Source organism: Notechis scutatus, chromosome 5 (assembly GCF_049901735.1).
Source record: "Notechis scutatus isolate UNSWTSFEM ecotype Mainland chromosome 5, rNotScu1.2, whole genome shotgun sequence".
Classification (NCBI taxonomy): Eukaryota; Metazoa; Chordata; class Lepidosauria; order Squamata; family Elapidae; genus Notechis; species Notechis scutatus.
The window spans coordinates 18,995,131-19,010,021 of NC_142013.1; the positions used below are offsets into that span (position 1 = coordinate 18,995,131).

Here is a 14,891-nt window from a genome sequence, read left to right on the forward strand (position 1 = left end):
TAATTCAGTAAGGTATCTAATTCTGCAAATCTTTCTGTAGATTGAAGAAGACACTATAGCTTTTCTGGATCACAGTGACAGTGATGAGGAATTTGATCCAAGTACACTTCCAGATCCAGATGGAAACAAAGATGTCAAACAAGAAATTCTTCCAAAAAGCCACAGGTATTTTGTTGCATTGACATTTTAATTTACTTTCCTTCTTTGTTTTTCCCCCTCTTCTTCTCTAGCTTACCAGATTCTAAATGATCACTCAAACTTACCTTCACTCTGTTGCAGTTAGATCATCCAATTAGCTTAGACCAGTGATGGCTAACCTGTTTGTCGTCACGGCTGAAAGTGTGCGCATGTGTGTTCGACAGCACGCACCTGTGCCTGCACCCATAATGCAATGTACACGCGACCCCCTCTCACTCCACCCACTCCCCTGCGCATGCGTACAGAACCACCCCCCGCACTCTCCTTGCCCCCTGCGCATGTGTGCAGGACCCCCGTGCTCCCCCTGCGCATGTGCACATGTCTCCCGCACGTGCCACGCATCCCACGTATGTGTGGCAGATACCTGAAAATCAGCTGGCTGGCGGGAGGCATGTGCACATGCCCAGTGGAACTGAGCTGGGGCGATGGCTCGCGTGCCCGCAGAGATGGCTCTGCGTGCCACTTCCGGCACATGTGCCATAGGTTTGCCATCATGGGCTTAGACTATTCAACTATGGCCAAGAGAATGCAGAATAGTCCTGGCTGTTAATTTATATCCATGGCTTTATTATCAAGCAGGTATATACACAGATAACACAAATGTTAGTGGTAAGATGGATTCTGCACATAAGCTGTATGTACTTGGGCTCCCCCATGAACCTTACTATTGGACACAAAGGATGTAAGAGAAGAAGTGCCAGGGCACCTCCAAAGTTCTTTCACCTGGCTGTCTGGCTTCTCCTTCTCCACTTCAAGAGAATCTGAGTTAATAGGAGGGAGGCAATGCTGCCCCTGATAGTTGAGACCATGGCTGGTCATACAGATAGTTGATACAATTGTCAAGTGAATTCTGCCCCATTTTGCAACCTTTTTTGCCACAGTTGTTAAGTGAATCACTGCAGTTGCTAGGCGAATCTGGCTTCCCCATTGCCTTTGCTTGTCAGAAAGTTACAAAAGGAGTTCACACGACACACACACACACACCGGACATTGCAATTGTCATAAAGATGAGTCAGTTGCCAAGTGTCTGAATTTTGATCACGTGACCATGGGGATGCTGCAATGACTGTAAGTGTGGAAAAACGGGTCATAAGTCACTTTTTTTCAGTGCTGTTGTAGCTTCAAACAATCCCTAAACGAACTGCTGTAAATCAAGGACTGCCTGTACAGTAGCAGTGGAGGAAAAGGCATAGCCATGGCAGGATAACGTCCCGTTCCCTTCTGCTTTCCTTCTTCTGTTGTGACTTGTTTTGGGAGCCCTGGAAACATGTGACAAGAGAAATCCCAGGACTTCCTGTGTGGATTAAAAAAAGCATGAGAGTAGACAGAATTCAAGTCCCATTCCTCATTAACAGAGGGATACAATGAAGATCAAGGGAAGTACTAATACCACTCTATAAAGCCTTAGTAAGACCACACCTAGAGTACTGCATCCAGTTTTGTTCATCACATTATAAAAAAGATGTTGAGACTCTAGAAAAAGTACAGAGAAGAGCAACCAGGATGATTAGGGGACTGGAGGCTAAAACATATGATGAATGGGTTACAGGAACTGGGCTTGGCTAGTCTAGTAAAGAGAAGGACCAGAGGAGACATGATAGCAGTCTTCCAACATTTGAGGGGCTGTCACAGGGAGGAAGGAGTCAAGCTATTTTCTAAAGCACCTGAAGGCCAGACAAGGAATAATAGATGGAAACTGAACAAGGAGAGATTTAATCTGGCAATAAGGAGAAACTTTCTGACAGTGAGAACAATCAACCAATGGAACAGCTTGCCCTCGGAAGTTGTGGGAGCGCCATCACTTGAGACTTTCAAGAAGAGGTTAGACTGCCATTTGTCAGAAATGGTGTAGGGTCTCCCGCTTGGACGGTGGGTTGGACTAGATGGTCTACAAGGTCCCTTCCAACTCTGATTATCCGTTATCTGTTATTTTCATACAAAGCATGCCCAACCTTTTATAAAAAAAGATTTGTGAAGTGGTCATAGTTTCTATCTTTTTCACTGCCTCACGGATGCCCCCGGGTCTGCCCCGGTGCCTTATAGGGTGACTGAAGGTGTCCACTCACCAGTTTGTTCACACTTGCTTTTAATAGACTGAAGTAAGATAAATGTATATTTTTAAAAAAAAATTAATTACTTATTTAGTATAGTTTATACATGATTAACAAGACAATTGTTAATATTAGTGAAAAGAAAAGAAAAATACAAATACAAACCAAGAAAAAACAGAAACAGACTTTTTTTTCTTTAGGATATATGTAATGAAAAGAAGAAAATTCTACTTTGTACTAATGATGTTGGGGAAAAGGTTGATGCTTTGTCTTGGTTAGAGGAAGCTTTAGAAAAAGTCTTTTCAACCACAGGCGGTAATTTTTTTCCTTATCACGTCCCTTAAGGGATGAAAGATATGTATAATCCACTATTTTATATCTGCTATTTAACAAATCACCTTTAAGCCACATCCCTCCACAAGCTTAGTGAAATGAATTTTTCATGTATCTGGTGTCATTTATTGTATTGCTTGTTTAAGGCAATCATAATGTTAAATAAGAAGGTGGGGAGAGGCACAGGGGACAGAGTTAACAGAGCTAAATATTCATGAGGCAAGTTAAATTGAAAATTTAATATCTCTAGTAACCACAACTGTGTTGAAAAGGAATGTCGAATTGGAACAAAGCTCTGATCAGTCTTTTCATTACTTCAATTAATCTCTTACATACTTGGCTGTTCTTCTTAGTTCTCACTTCTAAATGGAATATGCAGTTCAAGATGTTTCAAGATGTCATATTTTTTTCAGGCTGAATTCCTAACCATAACTTTTGCTAAGTAGATATTTTTTAATTATAGTCACTAATTGAATTTATCATTTAATGGATATTTGGGAGAAACATCGTGATTTGAAGGTTGATGCTAACCATTTCCACTGATGAAATGGTTTAAAAATGCTTTCAGTCTCTCGTTTAAGATGAGCCATATTTGATGTTCAAAGGCTCATACAGCCTTGTAAGCATTTTATCCTCATTGTGTAGTTAACTGCCAATAGTTAAAGAGAGGAAAATTAGGAGAGTATTTTAGCCAACCAGATCTCAATTTGCTGTACAATCTGCAGTGGGATTCAAGGTGGCATAGGAGAAAAACTAAAGCTGCATCATGTCCAAGACTATTTACATATCCACACAATTAAAACCATATCTTGTGGATATTTAGTTTTATAGGGAAGGTGTGAAACAGAAGGCATGTTTCTTGGGTGCTAAGATGACATTGTTTAAAAGAAGCGACCTAGAACATGCCCATCCTATTCTGTCTTGGAGAGAGATGGTCTCACAAACAATCCAGACTTATACATGGAGGTCAAGGTACACTCAGAACCAATTGCCCATGCCATTGCATTCTGGATCAGTTACAACTTTTTACAACTGAGAATTTTTCAAGGCTTCCCTATTCAAAACTAATCTCCCCCCCAATCTTTGGGACACAGAGAAAAAAACTTGATGGCATCACTTGGTCATTTTATTTTATTTTTTATTTTATTTATTTTTATTTGTCAATTGCTTACAAGATAATAGGTATAAGTAAAAACATAGTTATGAATACATGGATACATATAAGAAACATAAAAATAAAATATAAAAGAAACAATAGGACAGGGACGGTAGGCACGTTGGTGCGCTTATGCACGCCCCTTACAGACCTCTTAGGAAAGGGGTGAGGTCAATAGTGGACAGTCTAAGGTTAAAGTTTTTGGGGTTTGGGGAAGAAACCACAGAGTCAGGTAGAGTATTCCAGACATTGACCACTCTGTTGCTGAAGTTGTATTTCCTGCAATCAAGTTTGGTGCGATTAACCTTGAGTTTGTATCTATTGTTTGCTCTAGAATATTGTTTCATCTAAGAATAGAGATATATTATCAGACTATTGATGACATCTAACCCCAAACCAAAAAATAAACTTTGACCAGTGACTTTGTGTAGATGTTAAAGAGGAGTGAGTTGAATGTTGAGCCCAGAACCCCCACATAAAACTGAGAGCTTTGACTAGATCTCTCTTCCCCACCGAGTGATCTAGGATACCACAATCAAAATGATTTTTATCAAACCAGTGTTATTAATTGCTCTGGTTCTCTTAGATGCAGATGAGCCACGGTGGCGCAATGGTTAGAGTGCAGTACCGCAGGCTACTTCTGCTAACTGCCAGCTGCCTGCAGTTTGGCAGTTCAAATCTCACCAGGCTCAAGGTTGACTCAGCCTTCCATCCTTCTGAGGTGGGTAAAATCAGTACCCATATTGTTGGGGGCAATATGCTGACTCTGTAAACCGCTTAGAGAGGGCTTTAAAGCACTGTGAAGAGGTATATAAGTCTAAGTGCTATTGCTAAATGCTAGTATCCCAATGGACAACAGATTTAATACCTCCACACATATACCCGAACTAGAATAAAACATTATTATGTTCGACTAATTTCTCCAACCTTCAGTCCAAACTTGATCACTTCAGATGCAGTAAGAGCCCAGTTTCACAATCATTAAACAACATATATTGTTTTTTAAAAAAAAATAATGTTCTGCATTTGTACTGAGACTAGTATGTGAGGATAAATAGGTATTGCTAAACCATAAACCTTAATATATCTAATTAAAAGAACTGTGGTGGCGCAGTGGTTAGAATGCAATGTTGCAGGCTAATTCTGCCTATGCCAGCAGTTCATTGACTCATGGTTGACACAGCCTTCCATCCTTCTGAGGTCAGTGAAATGAGGACACAGATTGTTGGGGGCAATATGCTGACTCTGTAAAACTGCTTGGAGAGGGCTGTAAAGCACTGTGAAGCGATATATAAGTCTAAATGCTATTGCTATTGCTTAAGTGATATTGCTATCTTTAATTAACTTGGGAAAAAACATACTGAATGCAAAATTAGTCCTTTGTTTGGGCATAGTATTTCAGGTTCATTTTTAGAGCACTAGTTGGTTCTTAAGTTCTTTGGAAGGATGTTTCACTCAGAAATATACATTATCCTAAAACAAACAAAATAACCTCTTTAAACTATCCAGATTTGCAATCTAAATTTAATATTGTCAAACACTAGAAAGACATAAAGATGGCATTGGATTTATCTGAAAGACTTTCTCTTTTCTGTAAGGCTTGATCTTCACAAGATGTCATATTTCTGCTGTTGCACATAACTGACCTTAGTATTTTGTTTTAACGGGGTTAGTTGCTCTTTTAAGATGGCTCGATCCCTTGATATACAACATATGGATTGAATCAGTCATTGCTTTGGGGTTCTGTAGCAGAAAAAAAACAGACAAGAGTGTAATAGCAAAGGTGGAAAGAGGAGGAAAAAAAATACAAAGAGCTAGTAGTGGCTTAAAGGCTGAATAATATCAGCCGTTGAAGGACATTTTAATTTAATTTGCCATAAAGGAGGGAGGGTGTGCGTTGTGTAGAGGTGAATTATGACAATGATGACAGCTTTGACAGCAGCAGTTCCAATAGACCAGAAAAAAAGAAAGAAAGAAAGAAAGAAAGAAAGAAAGAAAGAAAGAAAGAAAGAAAGAAAGAAAGAAAGAAAGAAAGAAAGAAAGAAAGAAAGAAAGAAAGAAAAGGAAGATGAAGTTGAGTGCCTGAAGCAATGAAAAGATAATGCTTTGCTGACCAAGGCTAGGATTAGAGAGTTGCTGCATTATGGATGTAGGTTGTATTTAGTTGAAGTTGAGTAACTTCACTTTTAACCACAAACAAAAGAAGTGTTTGGCTGCCTCCTTTTCAAACTTCATTCTGTGCCATGTATGACCTACTTCAGAGGTGTCAAATTCAATTTCATTGAGGGCCTCATCAGGGCTGTGGTTGACTTTGGGGGTGCCAGGGGGCATGGCCAACTGGGTGGGCATGGCCGGCTTGACGCCACTCCCCAAACTGCTGGCATGTTTCTTCTTCGCATTTGGTAGGCCGGGCCAAAGCAACACGGGCCAGCCCCTTACATTTTCCAGGCACCCCACGGGCAGGAATCGACCACATTGAGGGCCAGATGTGTCCCATGGGCCTTGAGTTTCACACTCCTGACCTAATTGATTTAAGAATTTTTTAAAAAAATAAGGATTATTTTCATTGCCTTCAAAACTAAACACTCAAGACAAATAAATAGATTAGAATATACAAAAATACAGAGTATCCACATTAAAATCTTGGCAGCTCTAACTATAAAAGGGTTAGTGGAATAGCAAACAGGTAATGAAAAAAGAATAGATAAACTAAATTCTGTGAAAAATGGGTTAATAGATGTATAATTAATTAAACCAAGTAAAACTAAGCAATGCATAACATATAAAAGACAAAAAAGCCTGACCAGAACGCACAAATCCCTGAACAGAACAGTACCCTTATTCCTTAGTATCAAACATTTTTTTTGATAACATGTAATTGGGATAAAAATGAAACCTACCAAAACTTTACAGTGTCCTGAAATGTGCATTCTATAGGGTCAAGAATACAATTGAATTGGAACAGAATTAATTTATTAATTTATTTAGTAGCCATTTAATGATGCCTTCGTGTGTGTGTGTGTGTGTGTGTGTGTGTGTGTGTGTGAAAGGGAGGGTAGGGATTTTTTTTTCCTTGGTTAGTCTAAAATAGCTTTGTCCACATTTTGTTTGATTTTAGTTCTTAGGGCATTTGGCTTCATGGTTGTAGAAACCTGAGCGGAGAACATTTTCAGAGCACAACTGGCTGAAAAAGAAACTAGCACATCATGTAATGTATTTTCATTATTCCCACTATGTGCAGCCAATGTTCTGACACTGAGTGAGGAGGAAGTCTTTCTGAGGCTCCACAGAAAGGTCTTTATTAATTAATCTTCATTAGAAATCTTTCTTTGGCCTTGGAAATTAAAATGTACCATGGCACTTTGCTACCCAGAGTCTTTGATTATCAGAATAGCAATTCTCAAGAGGCTGTTCGTAAATTCTGCATTATGCTGGCAGACCATAAGAAATCAGTATTTAAACTGCATGAAGTCAGATAACTGCCTAGAAAAGTGCATTAGTTGGTTTTAAATTGAGAGCAACAGGATTAACTAGAGCAGGGATCAGCAACCTGCAGCTCTGGAGCCGCATGTGGCTCTTTCATCCCTCTGCTGTGGCTCCTTGTCACTGGTCAGCACCACAGTTTTGAGAGGAGCTTCAAGTTAAAGGGGGGGAGCACGGCATGCCAGGAGGAGTTTTCATTGGCAAGGGGCAGGTTTTCTGGTCGGCTCCACAATTTGATAGGGTTTTCAGTTAGGACTGGTAGAGGAAAAATGACGCTGCTCTAGGAGGAGACTCTATGGTGGGGGAACTGGATTTCTGATCGGTTCCAGAATTGAATGGGCTTCTGGTTAGGACCTTTGTGACTCTTTGAGTGTTTAAGGTTGCTGACCCCTGAACTAGAGTGACATTTATTTCTCCCCTCTCCACAAAATGCAGAAATGTCTGTCCATTGAAGGGATGTACCATCTGCAATATAGGTCCTTCTCTTGCATTTCTATGTAGGGAGTTAGAGCTAAAAGAGGCTATCAAGTCCAATCCTTTTCTCAATATTGGAATCAAATCAAATCAATCTAAATAGATGGCTGTCTATTTCAACATATCCAGTGAAAGGCATCCTACCACTTTTCTGGCTAACTGGTTCTATTATAAAACTGCTTTTACTGTTAAAATATTTCCTTTCAATTCTCAATTAACTTTCCTGTCACTTAGCTGCATTGTTATGTATCCTATATTCTGGAATGAGAGACAACAGCTCTTGACCTTGTTTTAAGTGCTGTATTTTCCATTGCTTAAAGCATGCTATCCATTCATAAAGTAGCATACTTAAAATATGCTATTCATCCTTAGCTCTTGCTAGTCATTCTCTTTAACTGATCATCTATCTTACAAGGTACCTGTTGTGGAGACAGAGAACTTATTAAAGGAAGCATACTACTTTAAGAAGATTGAATATAAATCTAAATGCACTGCCTATTAACATACAGCAAAGAAATGTTCTCAGTATGCTTCTGCTGACAAATAACAACTAGCTGCCAAGATGAACCACTTTGTGGATCCTATAAGTAAAGCTCATGCTCAGTGTATAAACAGCCCAGTGTAACATAGCAAACTGCCTTTTTAAAAAGTAAGCTTTGGATTGTAAACTCAGTGAGATATCTGTGGAAATTATTTCTACATTTGTCTGGAAATCTTTATATTATTTTAATGTAAAACCATTTGGTTCTTAGTTTATTCCTGGCATCTCCAGTTTAAGAAATACTTAGTAGTTGTAGGTAAGGTTTTTCTTCCCTGTTGTCCACATGAAACCAAGTTAATTGAGAGAGAAGAGAGTTAAAAAAATGCAACTACGTCATAGTGCATGAAGCCAGGAGTAGTTGGATCTTCTTCAAGGCTTCTCTCACTGCTGCCTTTTGTATAGAATCAAGCTACAGCAGTGGTGGGATTCAAATGTTTGTACAACCGGTCCTGTGGGCGTGGCTTGGTAGGCGTGGCTTGGTGGGCATGGCAGGAGAAGGTTACTGCAAAATCTCCATTCCCTCCCCATCCCACTAACCTGCTTTCCAGCTCCGTTCTCCTGTGCAAGGCAACAAAAGAAGACCCAGCTTACCTGAAATATATAGTAAAGACTTGAAATACCTGTTTGTAAATGTATTAACAGCGGCTAGGATTGTATTTGCTAAAAACTGGAAAAATGAGAAAACACCATCACAGGAGGAAATCATTAAGAAAATATTGGAATGTGCTGAAATGAGTAGATTGACATTTGAAATTAAAGAACAAGATGATAAACAATTTTATAAAATTTGGGATCTATTCTATCAATGGTTAGACAATAAAATATAGTAATGAAATATGTAGACTCTTAGAAAATAATAAATATATAAAGATGTATTCTTTTCTTATTGTATCTACAAAATGATTCTAGGATAGATTTGGGATGATAATATGAACCGTCATAAAACAAATTAAGTAAAATATGATTATTTCGTGAAACATGAATGAATAAAAGTATAGTCAAATGATTGATTAGTAATGATATTAATGTATTTAATATTTCATTGAAAATACGAGGGTATATACAATGTAATTGTAATGGAAGACTACGAAATGGAAGCACAAAACAATTTGTAAACCAACCGGCACACTGTATGTATATATATGGAAGATGGCTTGATGTTTTTATGTTTTGTTTGTTTACGTTTGTTTTAAAAACCAATTAAAATTTTTTTTTTAAAAAAAAAAGAAGACCCAGCTGATCAGCTGGGACTCAGGGAGGCAGAGAATAGATGGGGGCGGGGCCAGTCAGAGGTGGTATTTGCCGGTTCTCTGAACTACTCAAAATTTCCGCTGCCGGTTCTTCAGAACTGGTCAGAACCTGCTGAAGACCACCTCTGAGCTACAGCTCTTGGGGCACCTGTTTTATTTAGGTGATCATTCTGTGACTGGAATCTTCATTGGTCAAAATATTTTTTTCTTAATGTGCGGTTCCTGTTACCTCCTGTATACCTTTCTAGTACAGGTAGTCCTTGACTTACAATAGTTCATTTAATGACAGTTCAAAGTCGCAACCGCACTGAAAAAATGACTTATGGTGATTTTGCACACTTAAGACCACGCAGGTTCTCCATGATCACATGATCAAAATTCAGACGCTAGGCAACTGACTCATATTTATGACAGTTGCAGTGTCCTGGGGCCATGTGATCACATTTTGTGACATTCTGAACAAGCAAAGTCAATACTAACTTAACAACTCCAGTGATTCACTTAACCATTGTGGCAAAAAAAGGTTGCAAAATGGGGCAAAATTCACTTTATAACTATGTTGCCTAGCAACGGAAATCTTGGGCTCAGTTATGGTTGTAAGTCAAGGACTCTTGCCCCCAGGCATAAACACACATTCTTGCCCACCCCAATGGATGTTTAGTTCTTCCTTTCATTTTTTCCTTTTGCCAAACATGGGTCTTCTTTTCAGCTCCCGTAACTGGGAATAATTAAAACACAGCCTGGTCTCTTCAGTACATATTTAATTATTTAAGAAATGAGTTTGGATTGGCCACCCTCACAAAAACAGTTCTCAAAAGCCTAAATGCATTCTGATGGAATTGATTGCCCAGGAGAGTTCAGAGAAAGAGTGATACATAAATGTGATTGCTCATTTTAAAGATACTTGCAATGAGTCAGGCATCAGTTTTAAATGCAGCCTATTTTATATACTGAATCTGTTATGCTTTCTTATTAGTGTTTTTAATCACTAATCTTATTATGAACAGATGCCCTATTTGCAATTTCAATCAACTGAAATTCTCCTTGGTTTAAAATCCATTCATGTGATAGAAATAATTGGCTGAATTGCAAATTGCATAAGAAATTGTATTTTAATTAACCTGATTTAAGTATCTCTCTCTCTCTCTCTCTCTCTCTCTCTCTCTCTCTCTCACACACACACACACACACACACACACACACCATTCATCCACCCATCTGTGGAGTAGTGAGGGGGGTTTGCTTCAAAAATATTTTTGCCTTATATCAAAATCCAGAGCAAACTTCATTCTAAATCTGTAGTTTCCAATGGTATGTGATTTTTTTAAATCCATCTTTTTGTCAGAAATCAGAATAATAAATTTAGAGTTTGGTTCAGCTTGATGATGATGATAATGATGTTATCCATTCAGTCATGTCCGACTCTTAGTGATTCTATGGGCTAGATCTCTTCACATCTTTCAATCTTGCAGTAAAATTCAGCTTACTGATGATTAAATTGAATGTTATGAGGCTGAACAAGCTGCCCAAGATCACTAAATGAAATTGACTGGTCCAAAGCTGTCCGTGCTTTCTGGTTGCTTTAGATTAAGTTCTGGAATGTCCTGTCACTCCACACCAGAGGTCTGCAAACTTGGCAACTTTAAGACTTGTGGACTTGAACTCCCAGAATTCCTCAGCCAGCATAGCATAGCTGGCTGAGGAATTCTGGGAATTGAAGTCTACAAGTCTTAAAGTTGCCAAGTTTGGCGACCCCCTGCTCCAGACTGTTGGCCAAGTTGGTACAATGAACATTGACATCTAAGACAGTGGAGAGAAGGCTCTTCTAGCCTGGGTAACACAAGAAAATAAAACTCACAGCTATCTAAGACAAAGGGTCTGTTTATGTGCTTTATTCTTTGAAGACTTTGCTTACTTGTTTTTTTATCAACACATTTAAAGAACTTATATGACCTTCTATTTCATGCAGTGATCTTAGTGGTTCACAAAAACCAGTTATTTTGGATTGTTGTATATCACGCAGAGTCTCTTTTTTTAAGATGGGCAGCTATACAAATTTTATTAATAATTAAATAAATTAAAAACAATGGAATAACAAAAGAACAACTAGACACCAGACACAGCCCCACCCTAACCAAATGCTTGGGAGCAGAGCGAGGTCTTCATGGTTTTCTGGAAAAGCTAAAAAGACTCTGAATTTTGTGTAGGAAACTGTTCTAGAGGGTTGGGGTGACTACAGAGAAGGTGCACTGCCAAGATCCTATCAAATGACAGTATTTAAGGGGAGGGCACCTAGTTGTATGGACAGATACTGTACGGGAGAGGTCATCCCACATATACTGTGCAGAAATGGCATATCCAAAAGCTATACTGATAGACCATTAAGACAGAATCCAAGCAGAATCTTATCCCAAATACAAACAGTCAAAGGTAGTGTATGGCCAAGTTTTCATTCACATTGTGGTTGAGATAGTCAAATTCATATTTTGATCCCATGTTAAAGATAAAGTATCAATTCATAAGGGCTTCCTTTCTCATGTCATTTGCTTGATTTGTTTGATTGCATATCATTTTAAATGTTACCAGGTCGCAAGTAGCTCTGGGGAGATCTATCATGACTTCAAATATTCACTGGTCATTAAGGGAGAACTACCTGTATTATGTGAACCTAGTCCCTGAAATTTATAAAGAATTTAAGATGCTGGAATAGAAGTGGGAAGATCATGGTCCAGCCCTGAAGATGTTTTGGAGTAAAGTAATAAACCAGTTCTGTAGCACAACACTAATATTTAACCATGGTAACTCACTACAGATTTCCTAATAGGAAAAAAATTAGACTATAAATCTAATAAATATTGCCACCTATGGTTGGTTAAACTAACCATGGCTTCATGCGATGTATAAATTAAATAATTGTGTTTGAGCTCATATGAATTTTGTCAGTCTACTTAAAATATGATTAGGCTTAGAAAAAGTAAGGGACAGGGTTGCTATCAATTACCACCAACGTGAGAGTCAAGATATTTTTCAGTGCATTTGATAGGGACCATGGCAGGGAGGCACAGTTGCATTCATTGTCTGCTCATTAATTTCTCAGAGATACTTATCTCTTACTCTGAGAATAGATTTCTCAATTAGATTGGCCATAGGTTATTCCAGCATGTCTCTCCTTTAATTCTGGCAATGACTTGTACGTCCTCCTGCCCTGCCCATTCATTGGCTCTGCTTGATAGAAACTGATTTATGTTTTCCAATGGCTTGCATAAGGATAAAAATTTTTTCCAGCTGGACCTATGCATATCTTATCATTTCATCCATAAGCAGTTTACTCAGGCATAGTTTAATAATTGCTTGAGAACCTCTTGCGAAGTCATCAATACAGAACAATAAAATAAAATCTGTGAATTGGATCTAGGTTTACCCATGTGGAAATCAGGGCAATTCAATCTGTCTTTGACTCGATGTAGCTAAAGATATCAACAGTCCGATTGCTTCTTATCAATAAATATGAGGTTCTGGATTTATATATGTATTGTTCTCCGATTATTGTACCTTCTGTTTGTTACTTTGGTTTAATAGCTAGATAAAAGAGCCAGGAAGGCAGAGCATATGGATGGTGCACCTGCAGTCCTTCCGTAGAACATGGAGGTCCAATTTTATCTAGCTTGACACACGTAGCAAAAATGTGAAAAATGTAAAACATATATAATAAACATTTTCCTTTAAATTAATGTACAAATAGCAGATTTTTCCCGTTAAAAGATGCTGCTGTTTCTGCCTGTGCAACAATAAACGTTTTTTTAAAGGAAAGTGAGGTAGAAGGGAAGGGAAGAGAATCACCTTTTGAAAAACAGGGAGAGAACGAGCCATTGTCACAACACGATAGGCAGCCCCCAAGCCAGAATTTCCATCCTAAAGTCCAAATGGAACATTTTCAGTCCAGCATTAATTTCAAATGATGGGAAATTCTCAGGTCTTCTCTTGGTATAAACTAGCCATCTTTAGATGCAGAAGGTCTGGGGGCTGTTCTTTCAGGTCCTGCCTTTTGGTCACCAAGGTGCTGGATCAAATATGTCTTTAATCTGGTCTAGGAGAGTTGAACTACTTTCCTGTTTCTCAACTTCAGCAACTTTAAGTAGTGTGGAATTCAATTCCCAGAATTCCCAAGCCAGGGAATGGATCTATACTATATGAGTATAGTTGTTAGAAGAGATTCAGTATGATGGCATTTCCCATTAATTCTGTAAATCACACTATTTCTGGGTAGTATACATGTATTGATTGTAGTCAATAAATAATTGGGGATATTGAACTCACCAGGGATGGTGGATAAATGACATATTTTCCTGGGTCAATTCATTTTCTTCCTGCTTTATTTCTAAGCATTTGTTATTTTAAAAACTTATTACTGCAGCCTGAGATCATTTCTTAATTTAGGTTTTGAATTTTCCAAGCTTAATTTCTCTTTGCACATCATTACCATGTTTGTCTCTAATTTGTAATTAAACATTTTCTCATTTAAATCTAGTTATTTTCCTATATGAGTTTGATTGGCTTAAATTCCAACAGTAAAAGAATGATTTATTTCTACAGCAAAAGTGGAATGGATAAGCGGCGGTTGGATGGAAGCAAATCAGCAGTGGAAACACCACAAAAGAAGAAGAAGAAGATGAAAGTTAACCAAGAGGACTCTTTTCTACCATTAGATACAGGTCTTTCCCTTGCAGAAGATGAAGCATTAGTATTACAATTGCTCAACAATTAAACCTCTTTTTCCACCGTTGGCAATGTTATTCCAGTTATTTTTGTCGTTATTAAACAAAGACAAGGATAGATGAATGCCAAAAAATATTCATGTGTTAACAACTGAAAGTATAGATTCTCTGATGTGTGCCTATAGTTCATAGGTGTACTCTGTTATGAAAGTTGTAAGTGTCTTTATCTGTCAGATCTTTCAATAGTTATTTTTTCTAAGATGCCAGGAGGTGTTTTTTTTTAAATATATATATACAATAATTCTTTGTACAGAAAGCTATGAGTAACCCAGGAGGATAAATCAGTCTCATCTTGGGGTAAATTTTATAAGGTAAAATGACCAAAATTGAATGGATACCCATAGAAATATTTTAAATATTATTTATGTCAAAGAATACATTTTTTTCCAAAATAAAATGAAAAAATGTTTGACTTCAATTTTCCTTAAAGCATTTATATGATATTCCCAATGTTGATATAAATTTTCCTTGCTTTTGCTTTCTAGTCAACTATCAATAAATCAAGATACTAATAATTCTGTATATCATTTCTTCTTATGGGATATTTCCAGATTTTTTTTTCCTTCAAGCACTCAGTTTCAATCACTAAATAACATTCCAACAGCGTACATTTTTCACCATTGTTAGCAG

General features: G+C 37.9%; 1 protein-coding gene across 1 annotated transcript in view; it reads left to right on the forward strand.

Annotated features, from left to right (window-relative positions):
* Nucleotides 1-14,679, forward strand: part of DDX10 (DEAD-box helicase 10) — a 159,786-nt gene extending 145,107 nt beyond the window's left edge. The window contains exons 17-18 of the mRNA XM_026685339.2: nucleotides 41-165; nucleotides 14,080-14,679. Of these exons, the coding sequence (XP_026541124.1) occupies nucleotides 41-165; nucleotides 14,080-14,251 (297 nt within the window). The 3' untranslated portion in view covers nucleotides 14,252-14,679. The remainder of the gene's footprint in view (nucleotides 1-40; nucleotides 166-14,079) is intronic.
* The last annotated feature ends 212 nt before the right edge of the window (nucleotides 14,680-14,891 follow it).